General features: G+C 33.9%; 1 protein-coding gene across 2 annotated transcripts in view; it reads left to right on the top strand.

Moving 5' to 3' along the window:
- The first annotated feature begins 3,369 nt into the window (after positions 1-3,369).
- The window catches only part of LOC144960639 (uncharacterized), a 72,517-nt gene continuing 52,261 nt past the window's right edge, over positions 3,370-23,625 (top strand). The window contains exons 1-6 of one of the 2 annotated variants that reach the window (XM_078893878.1): positions 3,370-3,498; positions 5,512-5,720; positions 6,897-7,059; positions 7,347-7,559; positions 14,329-14,520; positions 16,031-16,639. In XM_078893878.1, the coding sequence (XP_078750004.1) occupies positions 3,432-3,498; positions 5,512-5,720; positions 6,897-7,059; positions 7,347-7,559; positions 14,329-14,520; positions 16,031-16,254 (1,068 nt within the window). In that variant the 5' untranslated portion in view covers positions 3,370-3,431 and the 3' untranslated portion in view covers positions 16,255-16,639. Of the gene's footprint in view, positions 3,499-5,511; positions 5,721-6,896; positions 7,060-7,346; positions 7,560-14,328; positions 14,521-16,030; positions 16,640-23,625 lie in introns of those variants that run through there. The other variant, XM_078893877.1, reaches the window with a different exon arrangement.

The following is a 23,625-nucleotide window of genomic DNA, read 5'->3' as shown; positions in this document are numbered from 1 at the left end:
CCTTTCCCCTTCATCTAATTGTTCACCTTCATCTTCATCACCATTTTACATGTACATTCATTAATCAAGCTTCTAAAGAAATCATCCTGAATCAATCACTATAAGGTCAGTTTTTAGAATATCTAACTACTCATCTTTTCCGTTTCTTGGCTACTCTTATTCACTGCTGATAATAATAATCATTAATTATTTTTTTGGACCCAGAATTCACAATCACTCTCTAAAAAGGTAGATCTTGCCATATAATAATGCCCCTGCTGTTATTTTGGTGTAAATTTTCTCTATGTTTTGTTGGCCCCCACTAGCGTTGCCTGAAGATTCCATATGATTGTCCTTTCAGTATAGTTGTCCTTGACATAAACATACAATTGAGAGGTCAATAAAACAGGTCCAAAATCATGCGGCACAGGGGTGTGTCAGGGGCTATAACTCCGCGACTGCATTGAGTTAATGTCATCTGACAGGGGAATATAAAAGCACATGTAATTAAACTAATGTGATAAACCTAAGTCTTAATTTTGTGTTTCCTAATCTTTTAGATATATCTAAAAAGTTTGCTTTAAAAAAAATCATCTAAGTGTAATTTCAAGGATAAGAATTTTTCAGAATAGAAATATGATATTAGAATAAAGTAAAGGTTAAGCGTACAAATATCAAACCTTGCAACTGCCTTTTTGTCTGATGAACAAAAAGGCATGCCCTGTAAATTAAATGAAAAGATAAGAAAATTCGTATGGTATAGTGCCGTTAATTAAAAAGGAAGTTAATTGGAAAGTTAAAAAGTTCTATAATAACAATTAAAGCACAAAAGTAAAGGTGAGACAAAGGGGAATTGTTTCAAATAGGGAACAGATGTAGATTCCAAGAGCACACCGTCAAAGTACTTAGTTTGAGATCACCTAAAAATCTCATCCAGACACAAGCACAAGTCCCAACTAAGAGGAATACACTCCAATGTTTACAAAGCATATAATATAGTATGTAAACTAAACATAATACAATGCATAACAGAGAGATGATTTACAAGGAAAAAATATCATCTCCCAAACTATCACAATACATTCGACTGTTTCCCTCCCAGCCAAGGAACACCCGCCAGGGTCAGGACAAAACTAAGTAATCTCATTCCAAGACAATGACAGGAAACAAATGGAAAACGGGTAATGTGGGATAGAAGACACAGCATGTACCTCCCTACCCACTATGGGAGGTCAGGATCCCCACCCAAGTAGTGCCGTCAAGGGTAATGACAAAGATAAAGGGAGCGTGTAGAACAAGAAAAAAGTTGATTATTGCTTGACCAAGACTCGAACCACAGAACTTCTGATTTTCAGACATGTACTAACCATTGAACCACCATGGAATCCCAACTTTCAAGGACTGATATTTCCTTAGACTTATAATAAGCGCCCTATTATATTTCAACACACCTCACACAAACATTGAACACAAAGCAAGAGACATGAGTATGCATCAGAAAACGAATCACTAGAATTTACAATAATGGTAAAATAAACAAATTAAAGATACTGTAAATAAGGCGAAAAAAGAAAAGAATATTTGTTTGGTTTAGTGCCGGTAAGGACAACGCGAACAAGAATGGTCCATAAAAAATTTGGTCATTTCATTACCGGAAATTGAACCAGAGACCTGATCATTTCCAGTACTATACCATACATATTTTATTGACTTCGTAATTGGAGGTTAACTGATGATAAGTCAGGTTTGAGAGTTTTTTAGGGTAAGGGCGAGGGGATTGTGAAGAGAGGATTAGGCAATGAGGCTAAATCAATGCATACACCTTAATGCAATACTATTGAAAATTTATAACACAACTTACTTGTATTATGAATCATATTCTGCTGTTCTCTTGAAGTCAACTTTTTTACATTTTGACTGTACCATCACTGTGCCTTATACTTCAATGGGGTACACTAAAAATGACAAATATGTGTAACACTACTTTAAATAGAGTGACAACATTCCGCATTTTGTATGTTTGCTAAAAACTCTCTTAGGCTCCAAACTCCCTTTTTCTTCTACAAACTATTATTATTATTATTATTTTTCTAGCATAAGACCTCTCCAATATCAAACTGAGCGGTGATAGCAAACTTTGTGAACTTCCGTGATTAGAGTTTGTCAACCCCGTGTCGATAAAACTATCTATAAGTGAATTTGCCAAGGATTAGCTTATTTACTAATTTATTTTCACATTAAATGTGTTAAGTATGTAAATTTGATAACGGATTGACAAGGGTACTGTGTGAACTTTGTTAATCTCTGACCATTTTATCGGGGCCCCTTCAACAATCTCTAACCCAGCTTAAATTCAACAATATATTGTCCAAAGCGTGCTGATGAGCAGGGAAAAAACACTGCCTGAGAGAAGTAGTACACAAAAACAAGATTACTGTCCAATACTGCATGACTTATCACAGCAGCCAAAACAACTGAGACTTGACATCAACAGCTGCTCAAATACAGATTCGAAGAACAAAATCAAGAAACAAACAAATGAAATCAGCATAAAATTAAATCTCAATCAATAGATAATCACAAAAAGAAAATAGATGAGATTGTGACAAAAATAAATAGTATGAGTGGCAGTATGAAAATGTTCAAAGCGGTGAATACAATCAAATGACCAAAAAAACACATAATAGACTTATAATCAAGATTAATGTATTAAGACCATATTATGTGATGATAAAGACATTATAAAAACCATCAGCGTGCACTACACTGAGAAATACTAGAGTATTAAATAAGTGGAATCATTCGAGTCTACCAATTCAGAGCTTGAAACGCATATAACGCAAGTGAAGGCATACAAAAGCTCAAAAATAACAAATCGCCAGGTCGAGAGGGAGTTAGAGCAGAAGAACTAAAATGTCTTTTTGCATGAACAACACAACATAAGTCAACCAAATGTCGCCCTGAGCGCGATTTGTTCACACACACACACACATATATATATATATATATATATATATATATATATATATATATATATATATATATATATATATATATATATATATATATATATATATATATATATATATATATATATATATGTGTGTGTGTGTGTGTGCGTGTGTGTGTTTGTGTAATTATTATAAAATTTATTTATTTTTTACAATTGGTATTTCATACATGAACATAATAAGTATGTTAATCATTTATCTGTTCATTCGTTCATATATTTCTTCATTTATTAAATTACCTTCAAATTTTATCTATTTAATTTATAAAATATTTTGAAATCCACCTTTTGTCAGATCCCAAACTGCGAACAAACACGTTCAAGATAAAACAAGAATTATAAATAGAACCCTATATAAGAAGGATATATTAATTTCCATTGTACAGTATAAGCACATACAATTCTGACTTGAAATCACATATCAACTCGTCCCCATCCTAAAATGTCTGAATCAACTTTGTCTTGTTTGGTTATCGGTGTCGTCCTTTTCATTCACTTTGGTGATTTAGGTAAGATTTTGGTTAATATCGAATTTAAAGAATAATATCATGTTTGAGGGGGATTAGCTTGAATGGTTTTATGAAGTAGATTTTCTATCTCTCTCTTTCTCTCTCTCTCTCTCTCTCTCTCTCTCTCTCACTCTCTCTCTCTCACACACACACACAAAAAAAGAAATTAATGAAGTATATTATTATTATTATTATTATTATTATTATTATTATTATTATTATTATTATTATTATTATTATTATTATTATTATAGTAGTAGTAGTAGTAGTAGTAGTAGTAGTAGTAGTAGTAGTAGTAGTAGTATAGTAGTAGTAGTAGTAGTAGTAGTAGTAGTAGTAGTAGTAGTGTAGTAGTAGTAGTAGTAGTTAGTAGTAGTAGTAGTAGTAGTAGTAGTAGTAGTAGTAGTAGTAGTAGTAGTAGTAGTAGTAGTAGTAGTAGTAGTAGTAGTAGTAGTAGTAGTAGTAGTAGTAGTAGTAGTAGTAGTAGTAGTAGTAGTAGTAGTAGTATCTCTCTCTCTATCTCTCTCTCTCTCTCTCTCTCTCTCTCTCTCTCTCTTCTTTTCTCTCTGCTTTCCATTATCTCACTAATTTTATCTCTTAACGGGCGGTTTGGGTCTATCCCAGAACAAAAACAATTAATTCCCTATATTGGGCGATTTTAATCATTCTGTATCATCATTATAGCTTAAAAATACAACTGATTTGGTGAGAAATATACATTATCTATGTTGATACCCGTTTTTTTGACCTAATATGGGGGTCTGGCATGAACAAAAAATAACAATCTTGTGGCAAACGTTCTGCAAAAAAAAATATTGAAGTATTGACCTCAATATTCTTCTTTCTTATGATCATTGTACCTTTGTGTGTCACTATAGAGATATTTTACAGAATTAGTTTATGACATTTATATTAGACCATTGCAAATTTGAGACTCAAAATGGTATGGCAAAATCGATGTTAGATATTTTAAATTTGGATTATAATTAACAATACACAAACCTTGAATGGACCAGTTGAGCTCCCCCCCCCCCCGGCCGATCAACCTAAAGAAAAACAGAAATCGATAACTTATGTTTTCAATAACAAAACGTTTCATTCACTCTCTTTATCTATATGTACATATTGCTGTATATGTATGTATACCTTCCGAATAAATGGATTACATTACATGAATTACATGTACAAAAGTGATATCGCTAATACGCGATAGTACTATTGTGTATTTATATCAATTAATTCTTATATTCTCATTTTTACTTATCTTTCCCCATCCCATTAACCTACTTGTATCTCGTTCATTAAATTAATGATATCGACTAACAAAATTTTGGTCAGTGGTGATGTCAAGCGTTTGTTAATTGGAAACCCTCACGACATCACTGATCATAAACAAAATGTTGCAACTGGTCAAAGATTTACTCCGGTATTTTCACAAATCGGGTTACACCATTTTGTTACACGTTGATCCAAAGCTGAATCTTTCATGTGACTACTGGGACAATCAGAGAATGACAAAAAGGCTCCTCCAGCAGAAGCAGCATTAACGCTACCACCAGTCATAAGAATTAAAATAGATTAAGCAACGGAATATACGAGAGGAAAAATAACTACTCATAGCCTGACTTTGATTAATAAAAATGCACTTTTATTCTTTTTGCTAAATGTGTGTTAATGTGTTATTGTGTGAGGCAGTTATGTTGATTTATAATAACTATTTCTGCTTTAACTGGGAATAATACTTACATTCCGAACCTATCTATCCCTATATAGTGTGCCACATTCTACTAATTCTCCTACCTACTTCTATAAACTTAGATTATCCTTACTATCGTTCGAGTTGACAAGAACTTTAACCTAACTGTAACAGGGCTAATGTGACATCAGACAGCTTATGCCTTTGACTCCTATTTGTTTATTACTATTTACCATTTCTCCTACATAGACGCGATAATTATTTAGTCTATTTCTTTTTAATATGTTATTATCATCATTATTACCTTTATATAACAGGGATAGCGGCTATCCATATTGAGACGAGTCCAGAGAGTTTTAACGAATTTCTCACTAGTCAACTGAACATCACATGTGTGGCGGACGGCCCTTCCTATTGGGCTAATGCCCTGTCGACAATGGAACTGGGCAAGAATGGAGAACCTCCGATGGTTGTGTACAATTCTAAAAACATCATAGATGGACCTGGCATGAAATCTAATATCCAGGTAATCATTTAAAACACAGTACTTATCCGCCTACTTATCCTCTTGGTACATTGGTGGAACTAAAGGCGTCAACAAATTTATTCCAGGCATTTAGGTACTGGATCAGCTATTTCAGCTCATTACATGCTTTAAAGCTCTCTTTCATCTCATCCTTGGCTGTTATCCTCCAGGTTCCCATATGGTCTCTCTCTCTCTCTCTCTCTCTCTCTCTCTCTCTCTCTCTGTGTCTCTCTCTCTTACCCTATGGGGTCAATCTTAGTGCTGTGTAAGGGGAAAATAGAGTGCGGAATCGCTTTGCAACCCACAAAGCTATGTGTTAATCGTAAATTTTAATAGGTTGGTTAATATATTTTAGTGAGAATCACTCATAAACGTGGATTGCAGAAATCATTAACAAAGAGCCGAATTTAATAATTTACTGTTCAGGGATATTTTAATGTTAAATAATGGTCTGATATTCAAAATAAATATTTTGAGCGTCAAACATTTAGGTGACAATTTTGTTTTGGAAATATTTTGAGTGACGGGAGATATTTTATTTAATGCACTCAAAGTCTACAATAATATGCCAGATTATGTGATAATAAAAAATATAAATTTGACAAAAACTGAACAAAATCAATAACTAAAATAAATCAACAAATAAGACTCAAAAAAAAACCCAGCATTCTTTTGTATTTATGAATTGAAAAGTGAACAAAGTGAACACAATTTCCTCTTCTGTTCTTGAACAACCAGTGTGTCATAGAAGCTATACAATTCTGTAATTTATTCACACCAAACACATGGACATTCCAGTAAATAAAACTACGTGAAACCTAAAACGTTTATATCACTATTAAAATATTTATTTAGTCAGACTGATCATCCAAAGGTGTTCTAAGAACAACAACAAAGACATTCCGTGTTTTGCTTCACGTTGTTGGTAGGAAATAGAAAGGAATTTGAATTCCGAATATGAAACGTTTCCGTTCGATTCCTGTAAGGTCCGGCAACTAACACCATTGAGATTCACTTACTTTACTATGCTAAAACAAGAGACCGATTTAGAGGAAAGGCCAAATGGTGGGCAGAAAAGACCAGAATAGAATTTGAATATACTCAGTATTCAGCCTTATTACCAATTTAAAACAATAATATGTTTCACCAACGTGCATTATGATTTTATTTATGCAGACAGAATGGCACATTGAAAACGATTCTGCGAGCAGTTATCTCAGAATTACGATACAAAACCCTGGAGTCAAGGATGCGGGAACGTACACGTGTGTTGTTTATTATCTGGATGAGTCCTTTGAAATGAAGAAAGATAAAGCCTATACAAACGTATCAGTTGATGGTAAGTGTGCTAATATAGATTGACTTCCTGTACAGTTTAATTATTTTTAAATGTTAACTGTGGGTATTGAACTAGAAGTTAAGTTTGTTTACAAATGCAGCCTCGCTTGCTCAAGAATTTCCTTTCGATTTCATTTCCTGTAGACTAAGTAAGCATTAAACAGTGTTTTGGGAGCAATTATACTTTATTTAGAATGTATACACATATATATTCCTCTTGTGTGAAATATCGTTGTCATTAACTTGAGACCATCGATTGCAATATTTCAACTTTGTATTTGATTTCAGACAACAATGTTTCATTGGTAGTTAAGACCCTCGTGGAAAAAGTATCGTCCTTGGAAAAGTTGCTAGAGCGCCAAGACAGGAAAGGTTATGATCTGAGAAATTTGATACATGATGAAGTGAAAAAGACTAGTGGACAAATAAAAGATCTAGGTGATAATCTAAGGAGTCAGATAAAGTTAAATGACGATAAACTACGTTTGCAGATACAAAAAGGTAAGTTGACAGTCGTTTTGATGTTTCATCGTGGTTGTCGTTGTCGTTATAGCATTGTCGTAAGTGTACTTGTCATCATCGTTGTCATCGTCGTTGTCGCGGTTGTTATCAATGTCGTTATCGTCGTTGTCGTAATCGTATTTTCATATTTATTGTCGTTGTCATCTTCGTTGTTATGTCGTTATCATCAGCGTTCGTGTTATCATAGTCTTTGTCGTTGTCGTTATAATATTGTCGTATTGTCGTTGCGTTACTGTTGCGTATAATTATCAACAGGCTAAGGAATAAGATTAACCCCGAAATCGCAGAAGAACAATATGGACTCCAACCTGACAGAGGGACAAGGAACGCAATATACCTCCTCCGTGTTTTAAGTGAAAGAGCTATACAGGTTCAGACCCCACTATACCTCTGTTTTGTCGACTACAAAAAAGCTTTTGATAGAGTACGCCACGAAGAAATACTAAAACAACTGCACTCCATTGGAGCTGATGAGAAAGACCTCAGACTCATGCAATCATTATACTACACCCAGCAGACATCTATCAAAATCGGAAACTCTACAGGAAATTCCATTCCTATTAAGAAAGGAGTCCGTCAAGGGTGTGTTGCCTCACCAGATCTGTTTAATCTATACCAAGAAACAATCATGAGGGGCATAACTAATATGGAGGGAATGAAAGTAGGAGGTCACAACATAAATAATATAAGATACGCAGACGATACGGTACTCGTTGCAACATCAGAAATCCAACTTCATAAGATTGTTGACAAAGTGGTAGTAGAGTGAAGCCATGGGAATGGAAGTGAATATCACCAAAACGGAATGCATGGTAATACAGAAAAACCCCGAAAACAACAACACCTGCAATATAACGATTCACGGCAAGCAACTTGCCAACGTAGAAAGTTTTAAATACCTGGGTTCAATAGTGACAACAGATGGAAGATGTAACCGAGACATACGAGCAAGAATAACTCAAGCCAAACAGGCCTTTATGGACCTCGGGAACATTTTGAAAAACAAACAGATGTCGTTCGGGATTAGATTCCAAGTCTTGAAGTGCTACGTATGGCCAATCTTGTTATACGGATGCGAAAGCTGGACTGCAAATGCAGAAACACAAAAGAACATTGAAACTTTTGAAATGTGATGTTTGAGAAGGATGCAGAGAATATCGTATACTGCACACAAAACGAACGAAGAAGTGCTAAAACAAACATATCAACAAAGGAAACTAATGCCTTTAATAGCGGATCGACAACTAGATATCCTATTTCGGACACATATGAAGGAAAGATAAGAATGAATACGAGCAAGTTGTGGAAAAAATACCTGGTAAACGCGCCCGGGGGAGAGAAAGAAAAACACTCATAGACCAACTGTAGGGCTTCACCAACCTAACAATCCAAGAGCTGTTTGAAAAAGCAAGAGACAGGGAGGAATGGAGAGAGATAATTCATGCAGTATCCGAAGCCTGGACCAGGCATGGAACCTAGAAGAAGAAGAAGATTGTCGTTGCAATAATCATTGTCATCATCGTCATCGTCGACGCCGTCATTGTCGCTAAAATTATTGTTGTAATACGGTAGTCATCATCGATGTCATCAACGTTGTCGACGTCAACGTTATTATTTAATTATATTCATGACTCTTCATCTCATTCTGCTATTTCCTCCTATAACGTTGTTTCATTCATTGATGGAATCTTCAGGGAGGTATTATGTATGGTAGTGTCCGGGAGGAATGTTGTTGTGTTCAGTTGGGGCCAGTATTTTTGTTGTGTGCATGTTTGAATGTGTATGATGTATGTAAGCTGAGTGTGGATTAGTGTTTGGGGGTGGTCGTCGTGGGTAGTAGATGTTTCATTGGGTTGGTGTAATGTGTATTGAACAGTAAGCATTTTCGTTTGTGTAATTACGTGTTTAAGATTTATGTCTTTCTGTTTAGCGTGGCGTGTTAATTGTTTCATTAAATGAAGTTTCTCTTCTAGGTATAAGTTGTATTTTTGGTCTTTACTGAGTAACTTCATTTTGGTTTGAGACGATGTCACATATGATGTTGTATCGGGTTTTTGGGTGCTTTAGTTTCCAGAAGTGTTCGCTCTACGCATTGGTTGTTATTTTTTTTTGTCGTGTATGAAGGTTGAAGTGTGTTGACTGTATCGTGTTTAGATGTGGCCCTCTGTGAGTGTGATGTCGTTTTCCATATCCAGCTCCTTTTGTAGAGCACGATAAAAGCTATGAATTTCCAACCCATCTCCATCCCTCACTCCATCTGCAACTCATAAAAAGCCACACGCCAAAACACTCATCTGGAGAACCGAAACATTCAGGAAAAACATTCGATGGAAAACCTTCTTCTCTCTGAACTCCAAGTTGAAATGCAAACAAAAACACATAATATATGGATTCAATTCAAAGCAATTGGCCCCTGCAATACCCGAGCTGAAATGCTTCGAAGAGGGTCTCATAAATAGCATTAGCAGCATAAATTTTTGCCGAAACATGAGTATGTATAGTATATACTAATTGCCTCTGACTTTGAAAGTAGATCAATGTTTGTGTTGGAGTTATGACATGCAAGGGGAATTCCTAGCAGTGGCTGAATTTACTTATAGATATCTCTCTCTCTCTCTCTTTCTTTCTCTCTCTCTCTCTCTCTCTCTCTCTCTCTCTCTCTCTCTCTCAATTCATTCAAATTCATATTGTTGACCGAAGAAGTCTTTTTAGCAGGAAATGTTCCGTACTTGGTTTTTGTTTTTGTTATTTATGCTTTTATATTTATTTTTGTTTACCTATTGTTGTTATAATAATAATAACATAATAACAAATCATTGTATAGCGCGCAAATTCAACGAATTCATACTCAAAGGCGCTTTACAATAAAACACGAACTCACAAAGGGAAATAATATAAAAACTACAGCTCTGAAAGCTCAGTTTGATGAACAATAAACTAAATTTAGTAAAGGCCATTTTAAATTGGACTTGAAATAGTTGAAAGTTGGAGAGTTTCTATTGGTGGGGGACAGGGAATTCCAGATTTTGGGAGCTCCATTTGAGAAAGATCTGTTGGAAAATTTTGTTCTCGATGTATACCTTCTAGTTTTGAGTTGAATGGAGACGGAGGATTGAAGATTTCTTGATGGTTCATTGGCATGTTAGAGAGATTTAATATAGTCAGAAGCTTGTCGATGTAAGCATCTGTTGGTGATGCAAGCTATTTGAATTCAATTGGTCAATCGGAAGCAAATGTAGTGATTTTAGAATCGGGGTTATTCTCTCAATTTCATCTGGTCCTGGATATGACTCGAAGGGCGTCGTTTTGTGCCACTTGCCAAGCCCTAATTATTTTAGCGTTTAAACCAGATAACAGGCCATTGCAATAATCTATACGACTTGTTACGAAGGCATGGGTGATTATTTTAGGCGTCACAGTGCCGAGTAGATCTCTTATTCAATTAATGTTTCTCAGCTGGTAGTTTACTGAGTGACATACTTTGGTGATATGCGTGGTTATGTCAAGATTTTCATCAACGTAGAAGCCGATGTTTTTGACGGATGATGAGTTGTGGATGTTTTATTCAAGGATGTTGATGCTTCGCGACAATAGTCAACGATTTTTTCTTCTTGAAGACTATCAGCTCGGTTTTGTCTTCATTTCATTTGAGCTTGTTTGATTTATCCATAGTTTGGCCATTTGCGTGCAGTGTCCAGTGATGTCTTAGACAGCCTCTATGTAATTATGTAAAACAGGAACATAAATTTGCGTGTCATCGGGGTAAATGTGGTAGATGACAATAGATGCTGAGAGAATGTCTATTAGTGGAGAGGTGTATATTATAAAGAGCAGTTGCCAAGGACCTATCCCTGAGGAACGCCGAATTTGAGCTGTGATAGAGAGCTCCGAGTTTCATCTATAACAACAACATGCTGCTGACCACTGAGGTACTCTGCGAGCGAGTTCAGAGCAGGTCCTTGAATGGCAAGGTTTTCATTTAGTCTTGCCAACAAGATGGTGTGGTCAACACTATCAAAGGCAGTACTGAGATCGAGAAAGAGCACGATTACATTGCTGTCCGGGTTTAGCTTTTCAATGATATCGTTGTGTACCCTAAGGATTGCGTCCGTGCTGTAGTCCATTCTGTAGGCAGATTAGAAAGGGAATCTTTTTGGGTTTGGATATTACTTTTCATTACACATTTTTACAATAATATTATTTGGAGGATTAGTCCTACTAAGAGGTGTTTAAAAATACATCTCCTGTCTTTGTTGGGACAACAGAAGAATATTTATAGTCAGTATTGTGAATAATTATTTACACATCTATCGCGTCAGACATATTTTCTTTTCTGTAACACAAAGATGTAGACGCCAGAGACTTTAATCTTCCTAGTAAAACATCTTTATTTTCATTTCCTGACATCCAATCACACATAATACTAAATTTCAATGAATACTAGCATTTCTATTGTGTTTAGTTCAGCTAGTAACCCAGGGTGGTGATGTTGATGATAATGATGATGATGATGATGATGATGATGATGATGATGATGATGATGATAATAATAATAATAATAATAATAATGATAATAATAATAATAATAATAATAATAATAATAATAATAATAATAATAATAATAATAATAATAATAATAATAATAATAATAATAATGATAATTATAATAATAATAATAATAATAATAATAATAATAATAATAATAATAATAATAATAATAATAATAATAATAATAATAATAATAATAATAATAATAATAATAATAATAATAATAATAATAATAATACACATTTATACAGCGCTCATTCTCGTGTAAAACACAAGCTCTGAACTTTTTACAATATAAATTATCAATTTTGAGTGAAAAATAAATAAATACATAGCCAAATCAAGGATTCATAGTGTCAATAAAAACAAATACAGTATAGATGTGTCTTGAGATTCTTTTTAAAGGCAGGTAAAGACTTACACTCCCTCAGACCACGTGGTAATTCATTCCAAATCTTGGGGCCGAAACAGTGTTCTTGGTCTTTTTCCCGAAATTTTAGTTTGGTCATTAAATGATCTTAAAGTGTAATTTTCAAATTTACACATGACCACGTGATCTGTGAGATATGCCGGTGCTATACCAGTCAAAAACTTATAAACAGGACACGCTGCTTTGTAATATGTGCGCTTTTTAATGGGCAACCAGTGGAGAGAGGTCAACAAAGGGGTTACATGATCAAATGTTCGTTTGCCAAAAACTTATCTTGCTGCAATGGTTTGCAGTAGTTGTAATTGTTTAATAGAAGCCTGAGGCAAGTTGACAAGCAGGGAGTTACAATAATCTAGTTTTTAAAAAATGAGGGAGACAACCAATGTTTTACATGATCCAATTGCAATATACTGACGGATCGAACTGATTTTCTTCAATTGAAAGTATAAAGATTTATAGAGAGCAGAAATTTGAGCTGACATTCTCATTTCTGAATCAAAATAGACACCCACATTTTTCACAGTCTTTGAAACTGTGATCTTTTCACCCCCAATCAACACCTCAAGACCATCATTCACCTCCAACGGCCATCTATTTCCCACAATCATCAATTCTGTTTTTGACTCATTCATTTTCAACTTGTTTGCATTTATCCACTCTTTTTCATCCGTCACACATTTTTCCACACGTTTCACAATTTTTCGATAATTTTAGTTTTATCAGTAGCATAAAGTTTCGTATCATCTGCATCGAGATCATAGCGCAGCCCTTGACCAGTGATGACAATAGATAATGAAGAAGTATAAAAAACGAAAAGAATCGGACCCAAAACAGAGCCTTGGAGAACACCAAAAGATAATGTATGTTGACGAGAAAGATTATCTAAAATCATAACCTGTTGCTTTCTGCCATCTAAATAAGATTCAAACCACTGCAAGACAGTCCTAGACAAGCCAAAAGTTATATTAAGTCGTTAAAGTGATCAATAGTATCAAAAGCGGAATTAGTTTTTAAAATGTAAATTGGTGTAAATATGTTCTATGAGGTGACACTAGAAAAAAAATTCAACTTTAATTTATTTAGAAAACAATTTAAAAAATAGATAAATAAATGCTCATTTGGTGCCTTTTCCATACCAACAAAATATAACAGAAGGAGATGACTTTTTAATTGCCTTTTAAAAACTGCTGTAGAATAGGTAAATATAGAGTGCAGACTGAATGCAGAGATTCCACACTGTTCGAGCCGCGCAATATAAGGTTCGGTATTTTAATTTTGTGTTCCTCATTTATGTGGTGCGCAAAAGACGTTGATCATATGATCTTAATTAACGAAATAGGATATAGATCATTAATCATTAATCTAATCATTAATTAAAGTCTTGAGATAAAAAGGTGAACAATCGGTTTAAGATTTAAAAGATACCATTACAATTTTCTAAGCAATTCTAGCTTTAACAAGGCAACCCGTGGAGTTCTTAAAACATTGTGGCTATGTGTTCTCTATTTTCTTCTTTAAAACAATTCTTGGGTCTTGGTTTTGTAAAAGCTGTAATTCTTCAGAAGATTATCAGGAAGATTTAAAAAGTAATGATGTTGATGATGATGATGATGATGATGATGATGATGATGATGATGATGATGATGATGATGATGACGACGACGACGACGATGATGATGATGATGATGATGATGATGATGATGATGATGATGATGATGATGATGATGATGAATATGTTACAAAATATGCATATGATTTTTTTTTTCTTAGAAAACCGCCGATCTTCATTCATGGTTGGGAATATGCACACAAAAGCAGTGACAAAAGGACAGATTCTTAAATTTCAACGTGTGGAACAAAATATTGGAGGCAATTTCAGCCCTGACACCGGTCTCTACACAGCTCCATATGATGGGTTATACGCGTTTCATCTCTTTGGCATGATGGACTCACCATTTGGGAGTATGTTTTTTTTTATTTTGACAATCTGCACCAATGCGATATTATGTCTGTTATGAATTTATACATTGAGCTACTCTAGGAAAAGTTGCTACCCTTTGTAAAAAGCTAGTTTGCTTTAGTTTTAGATTAATTAGGTATCATTTGGTATAGATCCATTGTTTGAAATATCAATTATGCTTAAATGATATCAGTGTGCCATGCCAAAGAGAAGTATACACTCTGTTTAATAATTTCCGTATTTGATATATATGTAAACCTGTCGACAATGTCATAGCAATTATATTTTGTTTATAGTAAACTTATGTCTGTATTAAAAGTTCTCGCACAAAATTCTCTACACGCGAGCCTATCTGGTCGAGTGATTCTACAATATCATTATGTTGTCTCTCCAAAACTCAAAAATGGCCTAATCTAGTCTACAGTCAAAGAACGATGAAATTAAGAAGTTAAAGTCTTCCAAAGTTTAAGAAATAAAAGTCACTCTCCTTAATTGATATATCGATTTATGTTTTAAATATCATGCTCACTTCTACGAGGTTTGAGTCAAAATATAATGAGACTAATCTCCTGGTGAAGTCATTCCTAGTCCATGTGACGTCATATTTGGCTCAATTGAACGATCGCGTGGAATCTTTAAATCAAAAGATAAACGATTTAATTCTGTCCAATTTTCATTAATTGGTGATAATTCAAACTGTCTGCACCAATGATGTCATTCATCGACATAAAACTGCCATTGAATTTTTGTTTTCAGAGAAGAAACATCGAGTAAAACTTTAAACTCTTTAAAAAAGTCTATAAAATTGTGTATAGGTAGTGTTGAAACTGAGTCGAATAGACAATGACTGGAATGGGGACATCCCTCCTCCGCAAAGATCAAAAAATTCAGAACTGTGAAATCAACAAGGAAGATTATATTATATCAACATTGTTTTGGGAAATCAACAAAGTAATACTCGTTGATTTCCAACGGCAGGGGCCACTGTCAACTCTGAACGGCTGAAATAGACCTTGAAGCAACTGAAAGCAAGAATGTGTCGAGTTACATCTGATTTGGGCATGTCACGAGTATTCCCATCCACGAACAAGTTTCAGGGAATGAGAGGTAACGACATCAGTTTGATGGACAACGCTGTATCAACCGCCGTATTAATTCAACAGATATGACACTTTCGGACTTTCATCTTTTTGGTCCTCTGAAGGAGGCAATGAGGGGACATCACATTGACGGAGGTGAAGAAGCCAAGACAGAAGTAGAAAATTGGCTGAAAGTTCAGTCAACTCGTTTTTACGAGAACGCGATAAAATTAATTTACAAAAAGGTTATCTCTGGCTATTGAGAGAAGTGGAGTTTATGTTGAAAAGTAGCATTCTTTTCTGATAATGCCAAGCTTTAATTTGAGGTAAAGTGCATGGTATTGATTTGATTATATATATATATATATATATATATATATATATATATATATATATAATATATAAATTGCAATTGTTGTACTACTCATTTCAGCCGGTACACAGACCGAAATTGAGCTCAATGCAGCCAACAAAAGACTTGCTATTTTATTGGTGGGGCACGCCGTTGGGTATGAGCAATCATCTGTCAGCGCTGTCGTTAGTCTAAAGAAGGGAGAGACCGTGAAGTGTTTTGTTTACTATATCAGTAGCAGTAATAACAGACTACACCCCTTCCCATATACTGGGTTGACAGGACATCTTATCCAGTCTTTCTAGATTGGATGGAATTGATACCTAGTAGCAGGGGACATAACTACGTATCTTGGACAATCGTGGTAAAGTCAACTTGGTAATAATGCTATGAGAGGGAAGATTGGCTTGGTCTGGTTTGTGTTGCGTTGTGTGCGTGTGCGTGTGTGTGTGTGTGTATGTACGTGTCTGTGTTTTCTTGAGTGAGTGCTTTTGTGTGTGTGTGTATATGTGTGTATATGTGTGTATGTTTGTGTGTGTGTGTGCTTGTACGTGTAATACTGTGTGTGTGTGTGTGTCTAAATGAGTGTGTTTCAGTCAAAGTAATTTGTAATTCAAGCGCTTAGAGTCTGGTGTCTTTCAATTATAGCGCAATATATCTTTTACGCATTATTATTATTATTATTATTATTATTATTATTATTTTATTATTATTATTATTATTATTATTATTATTATTATTATTATTATTATTATTATTATTATTATTATTATTATTATTATTATTATTATTATTATTATTATTATTATTATTATTATTATTATATTATTATTATTATTATTATTATTATTATTATTATTATTATTATTATTATATTATTATTATTATTATTATTTATTATTATTATTATTATTATTATTATTATTATTATTATTATTATTATTATTATTATTATTATTATATTATTTATTATTATTATTATTATATTATTATATTATATTATTATTATTATTATTATTATTATTATTATTATTATTATATTATTATATTATTATTATTATTATTATTATTATTATATTATATAGATATATTATTATATATTATTAGTAGTAGTATATTATATTAGTATATTATTATTATTATTATTATTATTATAGTAGTAGTATAGTATAGTAGTAGTAGTAGTAGTAGTATATAGTATATAGTATAGTAGTAGTAGTAGTAGTAGTAGTAGTAGTAGTAGTAGAGTAGTAGCAGCAGCAGCAGTAGTAGTAGTAGTAGTAGTAGTAGTAGTAGTAGTAGTAGTAGTAGTAGTAGTAGTAGTAGTAGTAGTAGTAGTAGTAGTAGTCGTCATCATTACTACCGTTGTTGTTATATTGTGTGGTTACTAATATTATGATCTTATTTTTTTATTCTTAACACCTCATCAATCATGCATTCATGTCCATCACATTCCATATTCGTTTCAATCTGAAAAATACTAAGTGAATTTTGCATCACTGTTGATTTGACATCCAAGAGTTTTGTTGTTTTTACTCTTTACGGATTACTTCATATTTGCCCAAATGCAGCAACCCAGGAAAAAGATATGTTTTTAAACTCAAACAAACTCTCTACAAAACAACTTTATGTTTTTATTCATTAAACAAAGATTATTTTTCAAAGTGTGTGGTGTATAAAGTAATTCTGAATAAGAAAAACGTATATTGTGTCTCATCAAATGTGACGATTTTGCTGTAGGTGGTAAGGAAAAGGTTAATGTCTCCCTGGATTTCACCTGTTAACCCTCTCCTTACCAACTATAGGAAATTTGTCACATTCGTTACGATACAACCAACAATTTTTAAATTCAAATTTCTTTTGTACATCGTGAAATTCAAAGAACATGAACAGTGTGTTGTAGAGCATGTTTAGCTAAAGAAACTAGAGTAATAAAAAATAACTTTTGTGTTATAGTTAGGTGTGAAGTTTTGGGGGAAATCCTGAAAATGACTGGTAAGTTGACGGTTAAATGCTAAACTCTGGAAGGTCTGTAATAATTAGTTGCAGTCAGGTGCGGTACCAGACATTTACAAAGTTGCTCATGTCAAACCCCTTTTGAAAAAACCTGATCTCGATAAAGAGAATTTAAAAAACTATCGCCCTGTCTCTAATATTCCTTTTCTTACTAAGATCTTAGAAAAGCTTGTTTTGAAACAATTAATGTCTCATCTTAAAAATAATTGTCTTGAAGAAAAAATTCAGTCTGCTTATAGGCAACATCATTTGACGGAAACCGCACTTGTTAGGGTTGTTAATGATCTCCTCTCTGTTATAGACAGTGGTTTATGTTATTTGCTGAATTTGCTTGACCTATCGTCTGCTTTTGATACTATTGATCACAATCTTCTTCTCAAACGTCTTGAAATTACTTATGGCGTGTGTGGTGCAGCGCTTGATTGGTTTAGGTCATATCTGTTTAATCGTAAACAGATTATTACGTTGGATGAATATAGATCTGAGGAAATATTTCTTGATTGTGGGGTTCCCCAGGGTTCAGTACTTGGACCGGTTCTTTGTGTTTTGTACGTTGGCCCTCTGTCTAAAATCATCAGAAGTTTTGGTCTATCTTACCATCAATACGCTAATGATACGCAATTGTACTGCATTTCCAATACGAGACATTTACAAGAAGTCTCAGCCGATAGTAAGAATTGTATCCAACATGTTAAGAAATGGATGAATGATAACAGACTGAAACTGAATGATGATAAGACGGAGGTATTGTATGTGGGGAACAGGAAGTGGAAAAATGAAACAGATTTGAAGCTGGGGGATGCCTCCATTCAAGTTGTTGACCACGTGAAAAACCTTGGCATATTCTTAGACTGTCGATGGAGCATTAGGTTAATAATTTGGTTAGATCTCTCTTTTTCCAACTAAAAAAGATTGCTTCGATTAGACGGTCCATATCTGAGGATGTGACCAAGCGCCTGGTTGTGTGCCTCGTACTATCGAAATTGGATTATTGTAATGCTCTGTTGTTTGGCGTTTCGCAATACAATCTGAGACGTATTCAGATTGTCCAAAACAGCGCTGCCAGACTAGTATTCATGAAGCGTAGGTGCGACTATGTCGGACCTCTACTTCATGAACTGCATTGGCTGCCTGGTGAGAAAAGGATTAAATTCAAAGCTTGTGTTTTAGTGTATCGTTGTCTTGATGGTACTGCTCCTTCCTACGTTTCGGAACTAATTGAAAGATATTCAAAATCCCGCCCCTTACGTTCGGCCAGTGATTCCACAAAACTAGTTGTCCCTCGAATTCGGAAAAATGATGGAATGAGATCCTTTTCTCATTTCGGACCCTCTATTTTGAACGCCTTACCGCAGAGCATTCGTGAAAAAGAATATTTGTCTATTTTTTAACTTTCGCTTAAAACATATCTGTTTCTATTTTAGTAGATGGTATGAGAAGCAAGATAGATTTGGTTTGTGTTGTGCGTTGTGTTGTGTGTGTTGTGTGTGTGTGTGTGTGTTTGTGTGTGTGTGTGTTCTTGTGTGCGTAAATGATTATGTTTCAGCCTAAGGAATTAGTAATTTAAGCGCTTAGAGTCTGGTGTGTCGGAGTTATAGCGCTATATAAGTTATCAGCATCATTTATTATTATTATTATAAGAAAGAAAATATATTTTTTTTAAAAAGTGCGGCTGTATGACTTGTGGTGTGATACTCGTATTCGGTTAGTAAGTTACTGTGATAATAATAATAATAATAATAATAATAATAATAATAATAATAATAATAATAATAATAATAATAATAATAATAATAATAATAATAATAATAATAATAAATAATAATAATAATAATATAATAATAATAATAAAATAATAATAATAATAATTAATAATAATAATAATAATAATAATAATAATAATAATAATAATAATATAATAATAATAATAATAATAATAATAATAATAATAATAATAATAATAAAATAATAATAATAATATAATAATAATAATAATAATAATATAAATAATAATAATATAATATAAATATAATAATAAAATAATAATAATAATAATAATAATAATAATAATAATATAATAATAATAATAAATAATAATAATAATAATAATAATAATAATATAAATAATAATAATAATAATAATAATAATAATAATAATAATAATAATAATAATAATAATAATGATAATAATAATAAATAATAATAATAATAATAATAATAATAATAATAATAATAATAATAATAATAATAATAATAATAATAATAATAATAATAATAATAATAATAATAATAATAATAATAATAATAATAATAATAATATAATAATAATAATAATAATAATAAATTAATATAATAATAAATAATAATAATAATATAAATAATAATGATAATAATAATAATAATAATAATATAATAATATAATAATAATAATAATAATAATAATAATAATAATAATAATAATAATAATAATAATAATATATAATAATAATAATATAATAATAATAATAATAATAATAATAATAATAATAATAATAATTGTTTAGCATTTTTCGTCAAAGCCCAATGGCGCTAAAAATACAAAAGAAATAAAAAATTGGGATATTGTTTACCTTGGTAAGAATTATCTACCGAGACCAAATCAACTTATGCAAAAACAATAAGAACGCAAAATAGGCATCGAAAACATTATCAATACAAATGTCACTTAAAAATAAGGTTTTTCTTTTTTACGAAACCTGCTGAAACCCGACAAAGTTATGGGAAGTAGGCAGAAGTGGGGAGTGAACCTGAGACTCGGGTAATTGTAAATCATTGGGGAATGAATCTGAGACTGGGTTTCGGCGGGTTTTGTAAAAAAATGCTTTTACTTTTTTTACGAAACCCGACGAAATCCGACAATATCCGACAAAGTTATCGGAATGAGGCAAAAGTGGGGAGTGAACTGAGACTCGGAGAAGTGTACACCAGGGGGAGTCAACCTGAGACTATGGTTTTCGGCGGGTTTCGTAAAAAAGCAATAACTTTTACGAAAACAAACGAAACCCGACGAAACCAGAGAATATCCGGCAAACTAGCGAAGTTGGCAACAGTGGGGAGTGAACACGAGACTCAGAGAAGTTTACACTAATGGCAAGTGAACATGAGACTATGGTTTTTGGCGGATTTTGGTTGGTTTCGTAAAAAAATCAATTACTATTTTACGAAACACGACGAAACTTTGCAATATCCAACAAAGGTATGGGAAGTAAGCAACAGCGGGGAGTGAACCTGGGACTCATGGAAGTGCACACCAATAGAAAGTGAACATGGGACTATGGGAAGAGGATATCAGTGGAAAATGTATCTGGAACTATGAGCGATGGATACCAGTGGCAATAGGCTTCAACAGTCGTAACGTCACTTCCCTCGTATTGACCCATGGTAACTTTGTAACTGGCTCTAAACTATCAGAACAATGGCGGACGCGCTTATGAAATATTTCTCTGACATGCATAAAAGAGTATCTAGAAGAAAAAAACAAACATTATAAATCTGATCATGTTCTGACTTTTACACATTCTGATCACAAGACATGTGAAACGTTCTAGCCAGCATAAATGATACAAAGTACCGATTTTCTTTGTATAGAACCACGATGGCCGCCGTTGTTGGGAGAAGTGACATAAAGCTATTGAATCCTATTGAAGCCGTACTATGGAAAATGTGTACCGAGGAGAATGAACTATAGAAAGTAGGACCATTGAGGAGTGAACCTGAGACTGCGAGAGGTAGATAACAGTGAGCTGTGAGACAAAAGGTACATTTTTTTCAAAAATTATGGGATGTGGGCACTAATTGGCAATGAACGGGTGATTCAGGGAACAACAGTTGGGAGTGAACCTGGGACTATGGGAGATGTATATGTGTGGAAATTGAAGCCGAAATATCGGAGTTAGGTACAAGAGGGGAATGAACCTGCAGGATAGGAGATGGGCACCAATGGGGATTGAACCTGGGGCTACGAGAGGTAGATAACGGTGGATTTGAGCTCAGAAGGGTAAGTATCCTTTTTCAAAACCTACCAAAATCGTGTAAGTTATAGGAAGTGGGAACCAAAGGACAATAAACTGGCGACTCGGGGAAAGTGTATACCAGTGGGAAGTGAACCTGGGACTGTGAGATATGGATACTGTGGAATTGAATCCGGAATATGGAGTTGTGTATCAGACGAGAATGAACCTGACACTTACGGAGGTTGGCACCAAATGGGAGTGAACCTGGGACACAGGGAAGTGCATACCAGTGAGAAATGAACCTGGTACTATGGAAAGAAGATATCCATGGGAAATGAACCTAGGACTATGGGAGATGGATAGCATTGGGAGTTGAAGCTGGACTGTGAGAGTTGGGTAACAGAGGAGAATGACACTGAGACTATAGGAGGTTGGCACCAATGGGATTGAACCTGTGACTACGAGAGGTATATAACGGTGCACTTGATCTCAGAAGGGTACTTCTCTTCTTTTGAAACCTACCAAAATCGCGGATTGTTATGGGAAGTAGACACGAATTGCGAATGAACTGGGATAAAAATGATGACCAACGTATTGAAGTTTGGTTTTAAGAGATGCTAACAATTCATTATTTCAATTCAACTCAATTCAATTCAAATGAGTTTTTATATAAAATATATCCGCTAAACCTGCACAATTTGCTTTGCAAAGGGGTCCCTAATCAACAGAAACGCTTAACATGTAGGACGAGACATGACCCTGTCAGGCAATGTTACAATTTGTTTGTTCAGGCAGAGACAACACTGTAAACGGTTATGTGCTCATTTACAACTAGTACAGAGGAAAAAGAGTGTAAAGTGCATTTTTCAAGTCCTAAGCTATGCGCATAGAGGGACTCGAACCCAGGAACTTCCGATCCGAAGCAGCAGCAGCAGCTATTGGCTCCACTAAAATAGTTTTAAAAGAGGTTTTATATAGCGCAATATCCATTAAACGTGCTCAGAGCTCTTTACAAGGGGTCCCTGTCCAACAGCAACATTTAACATTAGGACAAGACTGACATTGACGCCTGTTAGGCGATAATATATTTTTTTCGGACAGATACAACGCTATTAACGGCCAGGTACTCACTTTACACCTGAGTAAATTGAGAGAATGTGAGGGAAGAGCTTTTTCCAATGACTCTACTATGCGACGAGCGAGGCTCGAACCCAGGACCTTCCGATACGAAAACTAGTGTCATACCACAAGACGCAGACTACCCACAACCATATTATCCCGTGTTTTTCATATAGTTCGCCAGACCTTGCATCGGATTTCCGCCGCTCATAATATACAAACCCGCTGGTGGGAAAATATTCACACATCCGGCACTAGTCTCAAAAAGCCATCCCAATTAACTACTGTCTTACAACACAAGGTGCTAATACGAGGTCTTTTGTCGACCTGGATGCAGAGCCCAGTACCGGTAACCAGGCAGGATACTACTACTACTACTACTACTACTACTACTACTACTACTACTACTACTACTACTACTACTACTATACTACTACTACTACTACTACTACTACTACTACTTTACTACTACTACTACTACTACTACTACTACTACTACTACTACTACTACTACAACCACTACTACTACTACTACTAAAAAAAAAAAAA

This window comes from Berghia stephanieae, chromosome 15, assembly GCF_034508935.2.
Source record: "Berghia stephanieae isolate SIO BIC M18660-M18661 chromosome 15, UCSD_Bste_1.3, whole genome shotgun sequence".
In the NCBI taxonomy this organism is placed as follows: Eukaryota; Metazoa; Mollusca; class Gastropoda; order Nudibranchia; family Aeolidiidae; genus Berghia; species Berghia stephanieae.
Note: the sequence above shows the minus strand (reverse complement) of the source record. Positions and strands in the feature narration are given on the sequence as shown.